This window comes from Aspergillus karnatakaensis, assembly GCF_047715665.1.
Source record: "Aspergillus karnatakaensis strain CBS 102800 unplaced genomic scaffold BJY04scaffold_40, whole genome shotgun sequence".
NCBI classification, from domain to species: Eukaryota; Fungi; Ascomycota; class Eurotiomycetes; order Eurotiales; family Aspergillaceae; genus Aspergillus; species Aspergillus karnatakaensis.
The window spans coordinates 31,416-49,096 of record NW_027395752.1 but is presented as its reverse complement, the minus strand read 5'-3'; the positions used below and the strand labels follow the sequence as shown (position 1 = coordinate 49,096).

General features: G+C 52.8%; 8 protein-coding genes across 8 annotated transcripts; 4 read left to right on the top strand and 4 right to left on the bottom strand.

The window, feature by feature from the left end:
* The first annotated feature begins 82 nt into the window (after positions 1 to 82).
* BJY04DRAFT_102091 (CVNH domain-containing protein) lies at positions 83 to 1,494 on the top strand. The gene is made up of 4 exons (XM_073707946.1): positions 83 to 619; positions 667 to 674; positions 731 to 828; positions 907 to 1,494. Exons 1-4 carry the CDS (start codon positions 425 to 427, stop codon positions 1,305 to 1,307), a joined length of 702 nt encoding a protein of 233 aa, XP_073568896.1. The 5' UTR covers positions 83 to 424; the 3' UTR covers positions 1,308 to 1,494.
* Positions 1,495 to 1,681: 187 nt separating this feature from the next.
* BJY04DRAFT_220446 (GIY-YIG nuclease family protein) lies at positions 1,682 to 3,652 on the bottom strand (the record flags this gene model as incomplete). Its single annotated transcript, XM_073716878.1, has 1 exon — positions 1,682 to 3,652. The coding sequence occupies one exon, from the start codon at positions 3,650 to 3,652 to the stop codon at positions 1,682 to 1,684; it is 1,971 nt and encodes a 656-aa protein (XP_073568895.1).
* A 909-nt stretch (positions 3,653 to 4,561) lies between these two features.
* On the bottom strand, positions 4,562 to 5,393 carry BJY04DRAFT_220445 (GNAT family N-acetyltransferase; the record flags this gene model as incomplete). Its single annotated transcript, XM_073716877.1, has 2 exons — positions 4,562 to 4,709; positions 4,756 to 5,393. 2 exons carry the CDS (start codon positions 5,391 to 5,393, stop codon positions 4,562 to 4,564), a joined length of 786 nt encoding a protein of 261 aa, XP_073568894.1.
* On the top strand, positions 5,334 to 5,794 carry BJY04DRAFT_194191 (uncharacterized protein). Its single transcript, XM_073712029.1, has one exon. The coding sequence runs from the start codon at positions 5,407 to 5,409 to the stop codon at positions 5,698 to 5,700; it is 294 nt and encodes a 97-aa protein (XP_073568893.1). The 5' UTR covers positions 5,334 to 5,406; the 3' UTR covers positions 5,701 to 5,794.
* Positions 5,795 to 6,160: 366 nt separating this feature from the next.
* On the top strand, positions 6,161 to 9,704 carry BJY04DRAFT_220444 (Glycerophosphoryl diester phosphodiesterase family-domain-containing protein; the record flags this gene model as incomplete). Its single annotated transcript, XM_073716876.1, has 10 exons — positions 6,161 to 6,278; positions 6,345 to 7,042; positions 7,115 to 8,399; positions 8,446 to 8,504; positions 8,560 to 8,601; positions 8,649 to 8,655; positions 8,703 to 8,803; positions 8,850 to 9,090; positions 9,144 to 9,553; positions 9,633 to 9,704. The coding sequence occupies 10 exons, from the start codon at positions 6,161 to 6,163 to the stop codon at positions 9,702 to 9,704; spliced, it is 3,033 nt and encodes a 1,010-aa protein (XP_073568892.1).
* A 748-nt stretch (positions 9,705 to 10,452) lies between these two features.
* Positions 10,453 to 13,246, bottom strand: BJY04DRAFT_229418 (Avicelase III; the record flags this gene model as incomplete). Its single annotated transcript, XM_073719065.1, has 6 exons — positions 10,453 to 12,254; positions 12,307 to 12,360; positions 12,410 to 12,650; positions 12,706 to 12,904; positions 12,961 to 13,105; positions 13,201 to 13,246. 6 exons carry the CDS (start codon positions 13,244 to 13,246, stop codon positions 10,453 to 10,455), a joined length of 2,487 nt encoding a protein of 828 aa, XP_073568891.1.
* A 1,130-nt stretch (positions 13,247 to 14,376) lies between these two features.
* Positions 14,377 to 15,590, top strand: BJY04DRAFT_194188 (uncharacterized protein). Its single transcript, XM_073712028.1, has 3 exons — positions 14,377 to 14,883; positions 14,951 to 15,238; positions 15,297 to 15,590. The coding sequence occupies exons 1-3, from the start codon at positions 14,414 to 14,416 to the stop codon at positions 15,532 to 15,534; spliced, it is 996 nt and encodes a 331-aa protein (XP_073568890.1). The 5' UTR covers positions 14,377 to 14,413; the 3' UTR covers positions 15,535 to 15,590.
* Positions 15,591 to 16,049: 459 nt separating this feature from the next.
* On the bottom strand, positions 16,050 to 17,277 carry BJY04DRAFT_220441 (transcription factor domain-containing protein; the record flags this gene model as incomplete). The annotated part of the gene is made up of 4 exons (XM_073716875.1): positions 16,050 to 16,587; positions 16,653 to 16,942; positions 16,999 to 17,094; positions 17,152 to 17,277. The coding sequence occupies 4 exons, from the start codon at positions 17,275 to 17,277 to the stop codon at positions 16,050 to 16,052; spliced, it is 1,050 nt and encodes a 349-aa protein (XP_073568889.1).
* Positions 17,278 to 17,681: the final 404 nt, after the last annotated feature.

The following is a 17,681-nucleotide window of genomic DNA, read 5'->3' as shown; positions in this document are numbered from 1 at the left end:
TGGCCTAATACAACGGACCACATCCGAGACCTGCGCCACTCCTCCATGCATTACAAGTGTTTTACCAGGAAGCTCTTGAGCACGCAGAGGTTTATCCGGTTTCGCCCCATGTTCCTGACCTGATGATGTAGCATGGCCAGTCTGTCAGCCAATAAATCCCCTCTGTGCCTATGCGGACGCTGCCGCGATGTCCGGCCCTGCAGGAAAAAGCATGGATGGTGATCCTCTTAGTCTATATCCTGGGGGCCTGACTCTAACAGCTGATTGATTTGCCAAAATTTCTCATGTTCATTCCGGCTACAGAAACACTCAGTAGCGTCAGAATGAGGTATAAAAGGGCCATGGATCTACCTCCCAGGACACAAACCACTCAGACAACAATCACTTCTCGCGACAACTTACTCACTCTACTTCAATTGTCACAATGGGCTACTCTTCTCTCCTCCTCGCTCTCACCGGCGCGTCCTTTGCCGCTGCCCAGGGATTCTCCAGCGAGTGTTCTGATCTTTCTCTCAACGGAGTCTGGTTGATCGGAACCTGCCCTACTGGTAGTGGAAGCGACATCACCAGCTCTGTCTACCTCGGTGGTAAAATCGGCAACAACAACGGACAGCTCGAGGTAACTATTCCGGCCGCACTCAGACAACATCTGCTAACAGGGTGCAGTGGGGAAGGTAAACATCAGATATCACGCTGGGGTTTACAAGCTTCATACTGACACCCTGAACAGCAGCGGCTACTCAGGCAGCTGCGAGAACTGCAGTTTGAACGGCGGAGCCCTGGAGTGCACTTGTTTCCCGGGCCGCCGCGATGCCTCCCTGAATCTCGGTACGCCTGCAATTCTGATCAGAATACCCTGAAATTCCATCTACTGTCATGAACACTAACACTCCACTCCCTCCGCAGAGGAACACATCGCCAACTACGAAGGACACCTCCTCTCCAACCTCACCGGCCCTGTAACCACCATCCCGGAGGACTCCCCTGTCCCCGTCCCCTCGGACCTGACGGCCACCCTTCAGCTCGCCACCAGTGCAGGCTGCAGTCGATTCCTCTACGGCATTGGCGCCCAGGCTAATGACTGCTACTGGCTCACTATCCCTGCGCCTGGTGGTGACGAGGTCACCTTTCTCAGTGGCAGCACCGAGACCAATGCCGGCTGGGAGATTACAGCTTATAGCGAGCGGGACTGTGCCAATGCGGTCGTGACGATTAATCCCGAGACTCACCCTGATGGAGAGTGCGTTGACTTTGAGGGTGGTGTTAGGGCTTTTTCGGCTAGGCCACTGTGGAATGCCGATATCTAAAGGGTAGATGGTATTGAAGTCGGTCGTTCAAGTGGCGAGAATGGAATGTTGGGGGAATACTGAAATCCTGTGAGTTATGAAAATCCAGGATGGAATCACTCGTTTGGTTGTATTAGGTAGTCATTGGGTACCTGCAAGTTGTGTCATCAGAAATCGCGATCAGCCATATACATGATGCTCGTGTTATTGCCATGCCTTGCTGATATGAGGTTCCTGAAAAGACCACTTTGTATCAGAGACTTGGAGTATTAGAAAGGAAGCAGACGACTACTTGAATATTGGGTTGACATGGCGAGGAGTATCCAATACTGAATCTAGATTGACCCTCTGGCCCTGGCTAAGCAGGGCCGCTGTATGAACAACGATCATCACCCTCATTTGGTATCCTTTGACTCCCCAGACTTCTTCCTCGTCAGCCTACGACCAAGCTCCCTCCACGTAGATACCCGTTGCATCCCTCGCTTGGCTAAGTCGGTAGCAGTGCGCACAGGGTGCCTGAACGATTCGCTGTTCTTGTTCTTCACTGCCACCTCTTTTGCCCATTCGGTCCATCTGCCGGGGTGTCGCGAAAAGTCTTCATCAGGAATATCGGCAATGTCATATCCACCCTTCATAAGCCCCGTCCACGCTTCAATACTAGCCTTGATATCCTCCCCGGGAGCATTGATCCAGTATTTATGCTTCTTATTGCAGCCGGCAAGATTGCATGACAAGTTTTCGGCCATTCGGTCCCCGAAATCTGCCAGGACGAGTTTCTCAACTCTCAGTTTGTCTGTGCATTCGACTCGGAAGTATGGCTCCTCCTGCGCATAGCACTCTGAGACCTTGGATCCCGAGCTACCGATGTAGATCTTGTGAGACCCTGTTTGCCTGTGCTGTGGTGTGAGGTATATGACACCCTTGTTTTGAGAACGAGGCTTGCTTCGTAGAATATTTCGCACCTTCTGGTCGACCAGCCTCCTGGAGTGTATTTCCTCCGGTGAAGGCTTACATTCCTCTGGGTCGATACGGCGAGTCGACTCTCTGCTCTGCAGGTCTTCAGAACTAAGCTCTCTTCCTCTCATCCTAGGCCGTTCCTTTTTGGAACTCTTGAACAAAGCCCTCTGGACTGATTTGACTGATCGATCTTGGCCGTCGTCCTCGTCATCCCCACTAACGCTCGCTGACTCGCACTTAATATACCTTTCACCCGGCGTCGGCGACAGGCTGTAGTCTTCGTATCTGCCATCAAAGGAGCCGGGAGTGGTAAGAGGAGTAGTGTCTGGCGTTGCGCCCGGCGTGTCCACGAAGCTCCCTGGGCTCGATACAGTAGAATCGGTCTCAGAATCCGGTTCCTTCTTGGGCTGTATCTCATTGATGCCGGGGCCCCCAAACAAGGGTCCTTGAGGTCCTTGAGGTCCGACTCGGGATATGGCGGGAGCCTTGATTGGTTCCTGGCCCATCCAGCGCAAGCTCTCTTCGAGCGCCCACTTGCGCCATCTGTTTGAGCGGGATTCAAGCTTAACCGGCGTGCGCTGGATGTTTCCATCGAGAGAAAACCCGACCCGGTGGAGCAGGCGTGCGTACAGAGACCACGCCATGACGGTATCGAGGATCTCGTGCAATTCCGTCTCAAACCACTCAGTGTGGGTTTTGTTCTGACAGCCTGTGTTTTTGCACTGATGCTGGCGACGGTACTGAACGAGCTCAGCGTGGACCAGTTGCTCAAACAGCTTGATGTTTGGGCATTCCACGAAACAATGCAGTTCGAGCTCTCCGTAACATTGCTCAAGCCTCTTCCTTCTTGCCGTAAGGTTTTCGGTCAAGCCGACCTTGTAAATGCCTTTGTTGCCTTGTTTCCGGCTGAAGACGTACAAGTAGCTGACCGTTTCGTCTTCCTTCGCGATCCTCCCGCCGAGTATTTTTCTGATATTATCGTCGATGTCGGTCGGGTTTTCGGGGTCGATCCTGTATTTCCTGCCGGTGTAGCTGACGAATTCGATTATCTTTTCTTCTGCATCGTACTTCGCAATTGGGGTCTGTGGCGCCGCAGGTTGGGATCGAGACCTGAGTTCTCCATCCCACTGGACCACAGCAGCTGTTATATCTTCATCCTCGTTATGCCCCTCGCAGAGGCACAGGCTGGCGAGTGTTTCCAGAACGGAAGCTCGGAGTGTACTCGGGCTGTCGACTGTGTTGGTATCGTGAAGTTCGTCATGGAGCCCCAGTATCTTCGCAGCATGGTCCTCCGGTATCTGCTCCTCACACCGGTCTCCTCGCGACAAGAGAGCCGCGCATCTCCAGTCAGTGTTCGAAGGGCACTTGGCCGATAACAGCCGTAGCTCGACAAAGCTAGCATCCGACATTATATTTACCTGACGTACCTTGTCTGTCACGGACGCTCGAGGCAGACAGCGGAGCAGCAGGGTGTTATATCCGGATCAGAAGGTCGACAATGATTGACAGGAACGTCCGAGCACGCAGGTACGGAAAGGCGCGCACAGAGCCCCCTGGGCACAGCTGGTGTGGCTACTCAAACTGCGACAGGTGCGGGATCAGCATCCTGGTCGCATATGTCGTATCAATACTAGCGAGTCATGTTAACGGTACTCAGATGATTTTGAATGGTTGACAAGTGATACTACGGACTAGCGTCCGATATCCAGGCGGTCCGACCCTGGTGCAGAGGTGAAACTCCTTTATTCTGGGGGCTGGGTACCTGGGATACAAGGTACGGAGAGAATTGTATTGGTGAGACAATCGGGTTATGTACTGCATATATTCCTGCATGAGTTTCAAACACGTTCACTCGGCCTGTTGGTGATGGCAGCTTACTGTAACTATAGGTAGATTGAGCCCCGGTAGCCATCCACGGCTTGTCGGACAGCCAGAAGGTAAGAGTATTGAACGGGGGACCGCGCAGGGCTCGCTCTCCTTACAATCTGAACTTCTGAGAGCTGCTCGAGCCTCGAGGGTTTTGGAACCCCCTTTCCTTCGGGTCATTATCTGGGTTGCCGCTGTTCGCGCACGCGATGAGTCCCTAGCTTGCAAGACCCCTGCTAGCGGGCGCAGCTAGGTCGTTAGTTGGAGCACCATGCGTGCGTAGGCGAAATTGCACCGTCCCAGCCTCTTGGATTCTTCTCTCCAGCCGGCCTTGTTTCCGGCTGGGAAGGTTCCCAAGTCGCCTGTCCGTGTCGTCGAGTCAGCCTTTCGATACAAAAAAAGAGTAAGCTCGCCAAACCCCAAGTAACTTGGACAACGTGGGAGAAATAGAGCTAATTACGGACCTGTCGGGCGATATAGATGTCTAGTTTTGATGTGAGGGTTCTCCGGCTCATGAGTTCAGTACTCGGGGCTACACGTATACAAGCCTTTTCCATGATATAAACCGGCGCTGAGAGCATTTGTTCTTGTTTCATACCACTTATACATTTATCTATTTCTAGTAATTCTTTTAATCATCACATACCCACCCCTCGCAGTCAGCCTGTCCTGCGTCCGCCAGTCTTCCGGCAGCATATGGCGCTCTCCATTTGCAACAAGGGCATCAGCAAGAGAGCACCTGCCTACGGTCTCGAAGCCCAGTTTTTCATAGAACAGCACAACTTCAGGCATCGTTCCCTTGACCATGAGTCGAACAACCACATTCCTCGCCCCGGCCCGTTCCTCCGCGAGATATTTCAGTGCATTCAGACAAAGCGCCTTGGCGATTCCCTTGCCACGATAGTCAGGGAGGTTGTAAAGGCCTAGAAGCTGCCATCTCTCCTCGTCATCGGTGTCGTCGGTATCGGAGCTTGCAGGCTGAGGAGTCCATTGTTCTTTTGTTCTGGGGCCGAGGAGGGTCAATTGAGCGACCCATTCGACGGATTGCCCGACCGAGTTGTCGTTTCTTGAGCCGCAGATGAATGTCTCGCTCTCAGTGCTGGAGAGACGAGATGTCCAGTATTCATCTGGGAGAGCAGATTCGGAGGCGTAGGTAGCGGAGAAGGAGAGTGGAGACTGCTGGAGGGCTTGCAGGCGGAGGGTTTTATATTGCTGTGCTGAGCGAGAGAGGCCTTCTTGGGTCTTGGGGACTCGGAAGTATGAGAGATGATTGCCTTGTGCCATTTTGGATTTATTGATGGATTGTTCTACGGCTTGGTGGTGGATGGTTGTCTCTATTTATGCTGAGGTTCGTGACTCACTTTCGAGTTCGATCTACCAGCTAATCCCGCAGCATCGAAAGTGGTCAACAGTGACTCATTTCGACTGGTTCAAAGGCCGAGAGGATGGAAGCTATAGAAGAATCTGTAGAAGATCGAGTGGCGTAGTACTCTTCAGTCAGAAGCTTATCGTGGCTAAGAGATCTTCCCGCCGAGTCGCAGACCAATTGAGCAGCGTTCCGCGCGAACACGGCGAGAACCAGAGTCTATAATCTTTACTCCTGGTCGGTGGGGGCATATACTCAACCATTGACAGTTCGTTGATTGAGGAGGAGCGTGCTATACGCTCTCCGGGGCCGCATGGGGAAGTATACTATCTGAATGCGCGCCCCATGTCTCGCAAAGCGGCTGAGCTGAAAGGTGAGGGAAGTTGAGTAGCTGGACTCTTGGTTTCGAGGCCGATGAAAATGTTAAGGCTCTTCCTGGATGTCTTCCTCGAGCAGGGGGAGCTTAGGCTCGTCCTTTGTGCTCGAGCAGCATGGCGTGTCCGTGTCTTCTTTGTCCTTATCGCTGACTAGACAGCGATTGTCGCAGCTGGCTATCTACCGGACAAAGAATCCATTGGACGAGGATGGATTGGTGGATACGGGGTTGGGCTAGGCTGCAGATAAGCTGGGGTCAAAAAGGGATCTGACTTCTTCTCCTCTAGCCACCTCTTTTCGCAGCAAGGAGATGAAGTTTGGAAAGAGCTTCCACAAGCAACAGCTCCCACTGTGGGCTGCCCACTATCTCGACTATCAAGGCCTGAAGCAGCGGATTAAGCTAGTCAAGAATTCCAGATCCCTCGACGGTACGTACACCGCACTACCATACGGCTTCAGCCATTTATTGAGACTCGGTTGCTTAGATGTTATAGACGACATCGCTCGTAGTATTGGCCATGTGGAGGTCTTCTACAACAAGGTATATTCCACTGCCTTGGACGAGGTCTCCAGGCTGTCTCTCAGTTACGTCCTTCTTGACCATGTCGACTGGGAGCAAGGGGACGCCAAAGAGCTGCAGATCCATCTGAGGGCATTTCATCACTGGCTCGCCGCACTCGAAAGACTGCGGTGGTATGGGACGGTAAATGCGCAGGGCTTCAGACGACTGCTGCGGAAACTCAGCCGGGTGACCCCTGGAACTCAACTCGATGACATCTCGCGTCAGCTGGCAGATGCTCAATTCTCATGCCAGACAACAGCTATAACAGAGATGAAGCGAGTGCAGACGGCCATCACAAGAATTACAGACGTCTTGTCTGGCAGTTGTTTCACCTCGGAACGTTCCATGATCCTGAGCCATTGCTTCCAGCAATCATACTACGATGTGAGGGACTCTGATGCCCTATACAGAGCAATACAAACAGACGACGCACGATCATTGGAACCACCTGTACGAAGGTATAAGGAAGAGGAGCTGGAAAGCAGCTCCGACCTGAAGAATCTTGTTCTGATGCTGATGCAGCTTTCGGCGATCCATGAGGCCGTAAACTGCACAGAATGGCTTGTCGCCTTCTTGCAGGCGGATCTGGGCGCAGAGTTCGTCGCACACAACATCCTGCCCCTGCTTCTGGTCAGATAGATTGTCAAAGTTGGCCAGCACAGGACCCTCGCTCAGTCGTCCCACCTAGCCTCACTCCAACAGGGGACTGATTCTGGCTCCCAACTTTTCCGGCGACTTTTAACCAAGTTTAGCGGAGCTGACCACTCCCTCCTAGAGGCGGACCCTGTTTCCCAGCGTCATCTGATCTACTACGTGGCGCAGTACGGGCTCTCAGATCTATGCGAGCTCCTTCTCCAACAAACCCAGGACGAAAGCTCCACTAACAGATGTACCTTGTCGGAATTTATCTTGCAACAAGATGAGCTGAGCACTAGCCCTCTTAGCCTCGCAATAGCTTCCGGCTTTGAAGGGGTAGCAGATCGTCTGCTCGACTTTCTGGCCAAGAATCAGTGCCTCAAAGGTGACAGTTGGAAGATTGCATCAAAGTCACTGTTATTCACTGCCTTATCCGCCAATCCGACAATACTCCTACAGCTCCTCGCCACCGACTTGGATGTGAATCAGCAAAAGGTGTATGGGGAAACTGCCTTGTATATCGCCGCAAGGGCTGGCGAGGTGGAGATAGTAAAACAACTTCTGGAATGCGGCGCCAGTACAAAGATCTTCCAGACGTGTGGCTGGACACCCCTAATCGTCGCTTCGTCTGAGGGCCATATACCAATTGTTGACGCCCTTCTCGACGCTGGTGCCGATCCCGCGACTCTAGATAGCTCCGGCTGGACTGCTATAGACCATTCCGCGTTCAGGGGCCACATCACCTTGTCGCGAAAGCTAAAAGAGCTGACATTGCATAATTGTACAGAGGAAACGTTGCCCTCAGTCTCACCCCTCCCTCGTGATACATGCAAGAACCTCACTGTGGCCAGGAGCGAAAGCGTGATCCTAATAAACCAAGGATCTCTGGACAACACAAAGAAGACGCCATTTATCTCTCTCTTTCAAACGAGCTTGCACTCGCAGGTCGGACTGCATGTCGAGATCTCGTTGCTCAACGAACAGAGCCCATCACACACTGTGGATCTCCCGATCCTAGAAGACCCAACAAACAAGCCTTGGAAATTCCGCACCAGCAATCCCAACACCGCCAAAGTGGCCTTCAGACTCTTCCGCGAGGCAAAGCAGCACATTGGCAGCGCTGTTGCATTGCTCGGCAACCTCAGACATGACCTTGGGCCAACGCGGGAGAGTCTGGTGCGTGACTACACGATTCCTATATGCTCGCCAGCGGACTTTGGGATACTTGGAACGCTCACATTCAGCCTGCTTATTGTGCGGCCATTTGTGCGTCCCCATTTTTCTCTCTCTGTACCGGCTCGCAACGCTCTCTGGAATGATGGTGGACGGACTAAGATTGTTGGACACCGAGGTATGTCGCTACCACTGTCTAGCGGCGGTTCTAATAGACTGGATAGGGTCCGGCCAGAACATCAAGAGCTCGCAGCGGTTGGCAATTGGGGAGAACACGATGCAGGTACGCGCTTTGCATGATGGCATGCCGCCCTGCGCACCATACTGACCGGCTCCAGTCATTCTTAACAGCCATAAATCTGGGTGCAGACTGCGTAGAGGTGAGGCGATATCGCACTCCCATGTCTACACACTGACTAACGCTCAGCAGCTGGGTAGGAGCCCCTTTCCACTCCCACGGGGTGAACTGACCCCCACCCAGACGTACAGCTAACCAAAGACCACGTCCCCGTCGTCTATCACGACTACCTTGTCAGCGAGACAGGCACAGACACATGGGTGCACAACCTCACCCTCGAACAGGTACGCAGCCTTATCTACAGAGCGGATATTATCTAACTACCCCCAGTTCATGCACATCAGCAACTCCCAGTCCCGACGCAACCCCACCAGGCAACGCTCATACTCCCTCGACCAAAACCACACCCACCGCCCCATCCACCTCCTCGAGCAACTCAACTACACCTTCGAGTTCAAGCAGAAGGGCTTCAAGGGAAATACCCGAGGAAGCTGTATCCACGGACCATTCCTCACGCTAATTGATATCCTCTCCCAAACACCAGACTCGATCCCGCTGAACATCGAAATCAGTAAGCTCGTCTGACCCCCCAAGTACATCCTACTCACATTCCAACCCTGATAGAATATCCCATGTTCTTTGAAGCCGCATCCGACTGGTCCTCCGACCCCATCGCCATCGAAATAAACACTTTCGTCGACACGATCCTCTCTATGATCCTCTCCCACCCGTCCTCCAGACAAAGACCCATAATCCTCTCCTCCTTCAACCCAGAGATATGCATCCTGCTCTCGCTAAAGCAGGACCTCTTCCCAATCCTCTTCCTTAATGACTCCGGCAACGGCCCCACCGGCGATACCCGCGCATCGAGTCTACAAGAGGCGATTGCATTTGCAAAAAGGTGGAATCTCGACGGGATCATCGTGGCGTCTGAGCCGTTCGTATTCGCGCCAAAGCTTATTGGTGTTGTAAAGCAGCGCGGACTCGTGGTCGGGAGTTACGGGGCGCTGAACGATGTGCCTGCTTGTGCTAAGGTTCGTTTTTATTCCCTCGTGGTTCTAGTAGCTTTGCGGTTCTGGAATTAGCTAACAGTTTATGTATCGCTTGTGATAGACCCAGGCGGAAGCAGGGCTTGATATTATCATCGTTGATGCGGTGCGGTTGATCGTTCAGACGCTGTCGTAGGTTGCAGCATGGCAGCATGGATTGAGGGATCGATGTCCAAACTAGGATCCATACCTACCTATTCCTTGGATCTTTCAGCGCAACTTTTCGGATTGCTTATAGTAATGCTTGTATACACGCTGGAATCTATCCAGGATTATGGCTTAATATATATACCACCGAGCGTACACCTGATCGTATCTACCTAGGCCCGATACCTTCCCCAATCCTGAATGTAGGATCGCAAACCGCACGAAAACCAAACATACCTTGAAAAAAGAAAGTGTAGATGGGGGTTTGTCTTGCACTTCGCCCAATTGTTCAACAATATCGTGTGGCCAAAAGTATTGAAGTATTGCGTTGCGTCAGCTATAGACACCTCTTCCCAGCACTAGACTGGCACTTTATGAGTCAGGCTCTACGGGCGTCTGCAGGGTGTCTCAAATCTTGCAGATTCGGCTTTCGGGTGGGAGCTACAGGGACAAGAAAGAAGATGGCCCTCCAAGGCTGGGAAACTGAATTCCATAGGTAATTTGGCATGATATCCACCACACCTGCAGCGGAACAATACGCAACGAGAGCTCTCACATCGTGCATTGTGCATTCTCATCGAGAGGGACAGAATGGCAAATAATGCGTGATACATGCATAAGGCTGCTATGGTACCGTGCCCTATCCCAATCCTACCAAAGTCATGGTCCAATCGATCTACGCCTGCAGACCTGTTCATGGGAATGAGTGAGTTAGATACGCCAGTATACTGGAAAAATCAGGAACGGAAAGACTTACATTGCGAGTAGAATTCGTTGGAATACGTGCATGTCCACCCGCTAGGGCATGCCGTTGGGCCGGTATACCCTCTCCCACCACACTGCCCGTACGGCGTGGCAGTGGCCGTGGGATTGCTGCCCGAAGTCGTCGTTGTTGCCGTTGTAGTTGTCGTTGTCCTCGTCGTTGTCCTCGTCGTTGTCCTCGTCGTTGTCGTTGTCGTTGTCTGTGAGGACGTACTCGTACTTGTGCTCGACGTTCTAGTCGTAGAAGTCAAAGTTGTACGCGTCGACGTAGCAGAAGACGTCGGTGCAGGCCCAGAAGGATCACCGTAGAATACCCCCCGTCCGTTCGTACCCACGTAAACACGCCCATACTCTTCCGTATCCGCATTCACGACGTTCGCCGACGCAGCGCCAAACCCGTGCTCTGCATCGGAGATTTGAGCCCATGATGCTGCCTCGTCTTCGGACTTGAAGAGGCCGGTTACCCCATCCACCGTGAAGAAGCCGTAGATGACGGCGTAGGAGCCAGAAGGAGATGGCGCTCCGAGCCCGAAGCTCCAGCCCTCTGTAACGCTGCTTGAGACGCGCGTGAAGGATGCGCCGTGGTTGGTTGAATGCCACAGCCCGGTGTCTGTTGAGGCCCAGACGTCTCCGGCGATGGAGGGGTGGGCGCGGATGCCGTTAACTGCGGAGCTAGAGCCGAGTGTTGCTGTCTGGGTGAATGAGGACCCGGTGTTGCTGGAGACGTAGATGCTTCCTCCGGATCCGCCGTAGAAGTATGCGTTGTCTCTCTTGTCAGAGGCGATTACGGCACCGGATGGGAGACTTGATACGGAGGTTAGTGTGCTCTGGTGCTGGGATCTGAGGGCACCTTGGGTATTCGACATCAGGATGATAGTATCGGCGTCAGCGGAGAAGGCGACATGGCCGGTTCCTGTGCTTGAAGAAGCAGCATAGTTTGCGGACCAGGTCCGTCCGAAATCGCTGGACAGGGCGAGGTTGGGATCTGTGCCGGAGGCTGAAGTGCCTGAGCGAACGATATTGGAAGGCCTGTTGCCTGCGTAGTCGAGGCCATTTGTTCCGCTGAATGTGGGAGTGCGGTATTTTGTAGAGGGAGGGGTATCGAGATCGGAGTGGAAGAAGCCTCCTTCGTCGTAGACAGCTGACAAGAGCGATCCGCCGGGGGGAACGATGAGGGCTTGCACGGCCATTTCCTCGATGCCGACCGCGAGGGATTCCAGAGTTACTTCGTGGATTGAATCCCAGTTAGTCAGGTCATGGCCGCCATAGATTGTTGCGCCTGTCCCGTAGAGCCAGTGGTCGGAATCAAAGGGGTCGATGGATAGAGATTCAATCATCCATCCCACCCGCACGGGGAATTCGTTAGGGATGGTCTCGGCTTCAAGCCAGGGAGCGTTGGCGACATCATAGTCGTAGTAGTAGTTGATATTTGGGTAACCGTTCCACTCCCAGATTGGCGACCAGGTTGAGCCGGAGTCCACGCTGCGCCAGATAATCGCGTCTGGCCACCAGGAGTTTAGAGTTGCGACCATGACGGTTCCAGGCACCTGCAGGTCAACGGAGAGACCGCCGTAGCCGTAGTAAGCGTCATCATGGGGCGTTGGACTGATGTCGGTCCATGTTCCGGATGAGATGTCATACTTGTGTACTGTGCCGTTTGTCCCGTCGTATGGACCAGCACCGTTCGAGTAGGAGATGTACAACGTCTGCTCCGATGGAGACAAAACACCTCTGTGGGGGAGAAAGCCGTACTGGGGCTCGCCGGATACCCAGCTCCCTGTTCTGGTCAGCTTGAGTTCTCCGTATCAGCGGCTGTCTTGAAGCCTCACAGGTAGCGCCGGCATTCTCGGACACGAAAACAGATCGGCCGGTATCTGCAACGCCTGCTCCTGTCGTCAGTATTGAGCAAATATGTCAGGCCGAGTCACTAACCAACAAAGATCCTGGGCGTTGGAGACCCTGACTGTCCAGAGGTAGAGTCAAACGTAACCCAAGCAAGGCCCACAATATCAGCGGTGTAAGAAGAGCTGGGGTCTTGAACATAAGTTCCAGGCCAAGTAAAAGAAGTAACCTTTGCCCAGGTGGCGCCGTAATCAGTGCTTTTCCAGAGCCCGTTACCGCTCCTGGCGCCGAAGAAGAGGATTCTGTTGTCATTGGGGTCGACCACGAGCCTCTGATAGATCCATGCAGTGAGCCATGCGTACTCTAAGAAGGATTGATTGGCTCACCTCGCCCATTCCACGGCCAGGCATGTTTCCACCGACTTTGAACGGCAATGCGGTCTCCGTCCACGTCTCACCTTTATCCGTTGAGCGCAGGATGGCCCCGTTGTTTGGATCCCACTCGTTGGTGTACATGCCGACCGCGAGATACAGCCGGTTTGTGTCGACCGGGTCTGTTGCAAGTGCATCGATGCCCCATTGGTTCCTGTACCACGTGTTAAAAAGTTATATAGCATATTGTATGAGCAGAGGGTGTGAAACCAGTCGCTATCTCCCACGAAGTCTGTCAGTGGCGTCCATGTATCATCTGCATTCAAACGGTATGCGCCGCCGATATCAGTGCGGGCATAGGCCAGGCCCTGCTCAGATGGGTTGAAGACAATGCCAGGGACGAAGCCACCGCCACCTGCTCAATTAGATGTGTGCGCGCTGGTAGGCTTGTCCGAGGGTACGAAACTCCAGTGACAACATTCTTCCAATTGTAGGACTGTGTCGCAGCACTATATGCTACGTCAATGCCCAGTAGAGCGAGAACGAGGCCCAACATGCTGACGCTGCGATTCCTCATCGCGATGAACATGATGGCCCCAAGGTATGCTGGGCTGGAACAAGCAGGCAGGCAGGATCAATTTATGTCTCTTTCCCCTAAGGAATGTACTAGGCTGTACAAAGAGTCTCCGCATCATGAGACCGCATCCTTGAGTCGTCGGGCATTGAGCGCGGAATAAGCCAGTTTCTCCAAGGAGACTACGGCTCACCTCCGTATGAACTGCACTCCATAGATGATACCCCTGCACGGTAAAGCTCCGGTTGACAATATATTGTGGATTTATTTGCACGTGTATGTCAGGGCTGAGCTCCTGCGGAACCACTGACAGTAGGGCTGCCTGTAGGTTATAGGCAGGTGTAGCTCCACCACAAGATGTTCTGCATATTAAGGTTCGTCAGACACTGCATGTGGTCTCGGCCGTACCTACAGACAAGATGAGCTAAACAGCTCACGCCATCGGCTACATTTCCTTAACGCACAGCCTCTAATACGGGCCTGCAGCCGGACTACCCAATCTGGAACGGCGTTTGTCGCGCGCGGGCACGGAGCACAATTTGAACACAGAGCACTGGGCTTTCTTGAATAATGGAAAGGACACATTGCAGTTCGAGAGAGGCAGGAGGGAATGGCGGGGTCGGAATGGATTTGAAGGATGCCGGAGAGGGGTTATGTTATGGACCAGATATACATCTTGCTATTTCTGTTACTACATTATAGGTGCCAGACGCCAAATACTGGACGGGTATAGGTAGATAGTTAGATAGTTAGGATAGGAACCCATTAAAGAGGTGAGCAATAAAACCCTATTATATAGGAAAAGTAAGAGGTAAAGTCAGGCCAGTCATCTTAGGATGTCAGCAAGCTATTCCTGAGCTTTGATTATGGCTGGAATCGAGAATAGTGCAATCATTGGCCTGTCAAGGTGTTCTACGATATAGGGCGAGGATCGACAACCCTTACTTGAACATGGCAGGTCCCGAGATTTACAAGCCTTGCTATTGTCGATCGATCATGTCAATCGTCATAGGTAGATCTGAATTAGTAGAACCTTTGTGGGCTGCATGTGGTTGAGATCAGAATGACGCACGCACCACGACCTTACCTATATATCAAGACCCATAACCAGCACCTACAAGCAATCCAACAACAATAACATCATCCAAAATGTCGCGCAACCTCGTCATCAACGCCATCGAAAGCCACACCGGCGCCGAAGTCGCCAAACGCATCCTCACCGACTCCAATTTCAAAAAGACCATCAAGTCAATCACCGGCCTGACCCTCACCCCAGATGCCGCCTCAATTAAAGAGCTCAAAGACCTCGGTGTTAACATCGTCGAGCACAAACCAGGCAAGGTGGAAGATGTTGCCTCAACACTGAAAGAGGCCGGCGCCGATGCAATCTGCATTCTCCCACCGGGCCATAAAGATGCATTCGACATCACAGCCGAACTCATCAAGGCGACCAAGGAAGCCAACATCCCCAACGTCTGCTTCATCTCCTCTGCGGGCTGCGATCTTGCCGAGCGCGATGAGCAGCCACTCCTCCGATCGGTCATCGATCTCGAGACTCTAGTCCTGAATGCCAAGGGTGATGCCTCAACGGAGACGGGGCATTCTCCTGTTATTATTCGGTATGCTTTCTTAATTCTGAGCCCTTTGTTATGAACGAGTCGCTGACATGTTATACTGTGGTTAAAGTCGCGGGTTCTACGCCGAGCACCTCCTCCTCTACACCCACCAAGCACAAGAAGAAGGCAAACTCCCTCTCCCCATCGGCAAAGACCACAAATTCGCGCCAATGGGTCTCGGCGACGCCGTCGAAGTCATTGCACATGTGCTCACCGGACAAGGCAAGCACGGCTTCAGCGACCAGCACCGGGGCCAGCTCATGGTTCTTACGGGCCCGCAGCTGACTGCGGGTGAAGAGCTCGCCACAGCCGCAAGCCAGGCGCTGGGTGCGGAGTTGCAGTTTGAGGATATTTCAGAGTACGTCCCACTCTCTTTCTCCTTTGATCCTTGACGATAGATACTAACTGCGTCGTAGGGAGGAAGCAAAGACGGTCCTCAAAGACGAGGCAGGAAGCTCCGACGGCGAGATCGCGTACCTGCTGGAGTACTTCTCGCTCGTCCGTGCCGGCAAGACGAATTACATCTCGACGAATGCGTTCCATGATGTCACGGGGAAGCATCCGCTGGAGCCGACGGATTTCTTCAAGAAATATGCGGAGGAATTGCATCCCAAGCGGGCGAATAAGAAGCGGAAGACGAACTCGGGGAAATAGACTTGCTTCTAAACACCACCAGGAGGCTTATGTACAATATAACAATTTCAGCGAATGAAGCTAAAACAAGTTCATACTGCACTCTGAAATAATACCTCCAGTGTTGAAGGGTGGACGGATGTGGACTGACATCGCGATGACGTGGACCACGCTCATGTAATTTAGCATTATTTTCCCCACTGCAGCTATGGAGATTTCCCTCAAAGGTAGGTGACAAACATAGCTCCTCCATAGTACTCCGGTTGAAGTCCGTTGAGCAGGTATGTGGACGTGGTGCTCAATGAATTTTTAGGCTTTCGGTTAGGGCTAGCAAGGTTCGCTCGGTGTCAACCCAGTTAGGTTGATTTATTTCTTTCCCAAAGTATCGGTCGTTGGCTCTTTTATTCATATGTTTAGTTAGAATAGGTTCATAATGCATACCAGGAGACTATGGTAGTGGATGAAAACAGAAAGTATACACGCAATGGATTTGCCTCACAAGATACCCGTATAACACTTCGCTATGAACCTCGAATTTATACTCCTGCAACACACCTCTGTCGGACATGTTCCTCTGCATCGCACACAGACCAACACTGCATAAGAGTTTCACGAACACGCTTCGCCGATCCAAATCCACTACACAACACCCGATGAACAAGACAAAGAACCCGAGCTCTCTGATCCTGCACCGGAATCTGCGACCCGGCGATCAGTAGCGGAAAGCAGAGTAAGATGCCAGGCGCAGACCGGAGCTGTAAGATCCGTGCGCAGAGGTCGAGAATCGCAGTAACGTGGTCACGGGTCTCGGCCGGGGTCAAGCGCGGACCTGGGGGGTAAATACAGTTGGGAAATGCCCTAGAGTCACTTAGGATAAAGAGGAGGAGAGCGTGGTATTCTAGGAGCGCGAGGTCGATATTCGTTGAGGGATGGCCTTGCGAGCGATGAGCGAGGGTTTGGTCATGCCAGTGATAGATGGTTTGCTGAATCTTGAGGCCTTCCATTGCAAGGGACAAGACTGATGGATTTGTATCTCGGTTCGCTGCGAAAATCCGAGAAGTGGTCTCGCGAGCTCTAGGTATTCGCAAAGGTGTGAGGGGAGCATGCGCGGTGAAATCAAGCTTCGGGGGTGCACCTACCGTAGGATGAAGGTAGAAGCGTCTATCATCAAGGTCGAGATCTCGTCTAATGGATCCCAGTAATCCCTGCTCTCCTGCTGCATCTGCTGGAATCGAAGCCAGGTCGGCTCCGTTAGGATGGTAGACTCGCAGTGAGGCAGGGCGCGACTGGCCTCAACAACGCGGAAAATGTCATAGAATGCTCGTCGGAGCGGGGTCATTGAGCTGCTCGGCCCTGTGAGCTGGAGAAGTGCTGATGTGCCGTGGAAGACGTGGGACACGTAGCCTTCGCCTGAGCAGTCGGAGTGCAACTGGGTAGAATGCTTCAGCATGTCGACTATGATAAGCTGGGATGATGAGTGAGTACCTCGAATACACCGAGAAGGAATGTCGCCCAGAGAACGTCGTCTCCTCGCACAAGCCCTCTGTCTAACAGTGCAACCCTTAAGGCACTGATGGCTCTCTGATAGCATTGTATAGCTGCGACTCGTGGATGGAGAACTCTGCCTCGAATGCTTACAGCCCCCTGTCGGCTAGCTGTCAGCGCACCGATTGCCCGGATGGCATTGTCGAGGATCGGACTGGTTGTCATCAAAACCAGAAGGTCGGAACGGACGGACGGGAACTCCTTAGTAAAGGTCGCCATGGTTTGCATGAATACCACAAAGCAGTCGAGAAACAGCGACCCGGAAGTCCTGGGACTGCCCTCGGGCAAACCCACCAAACTCTTAAGAGCGGTAGCCCTGGCCTCAGTCTGCGAACCATCACTTTGTCGTCGAATCTCGCCCTGCTGCTCCTGACTAACAAAAGTAACCATGGGATTGCTGTCTCGGTTCTGCGGTACACAGGCCTGCTTCCGGCGACTACAGTGCGTACAGGGATGTCCGCCCTCACACTGGACACAAGTCAGATGCATTCATTACATTCAGTTCATGGAGGACTTCAAAGACCTTGATGTGCCGTCCAGCGCAGGCAAAACACCGGGACGCCTTCCTTCGGCCGTCGAGAGGACCGGCGATTCGTTTGCCCATTTGTGGTTGATGCAAAGAA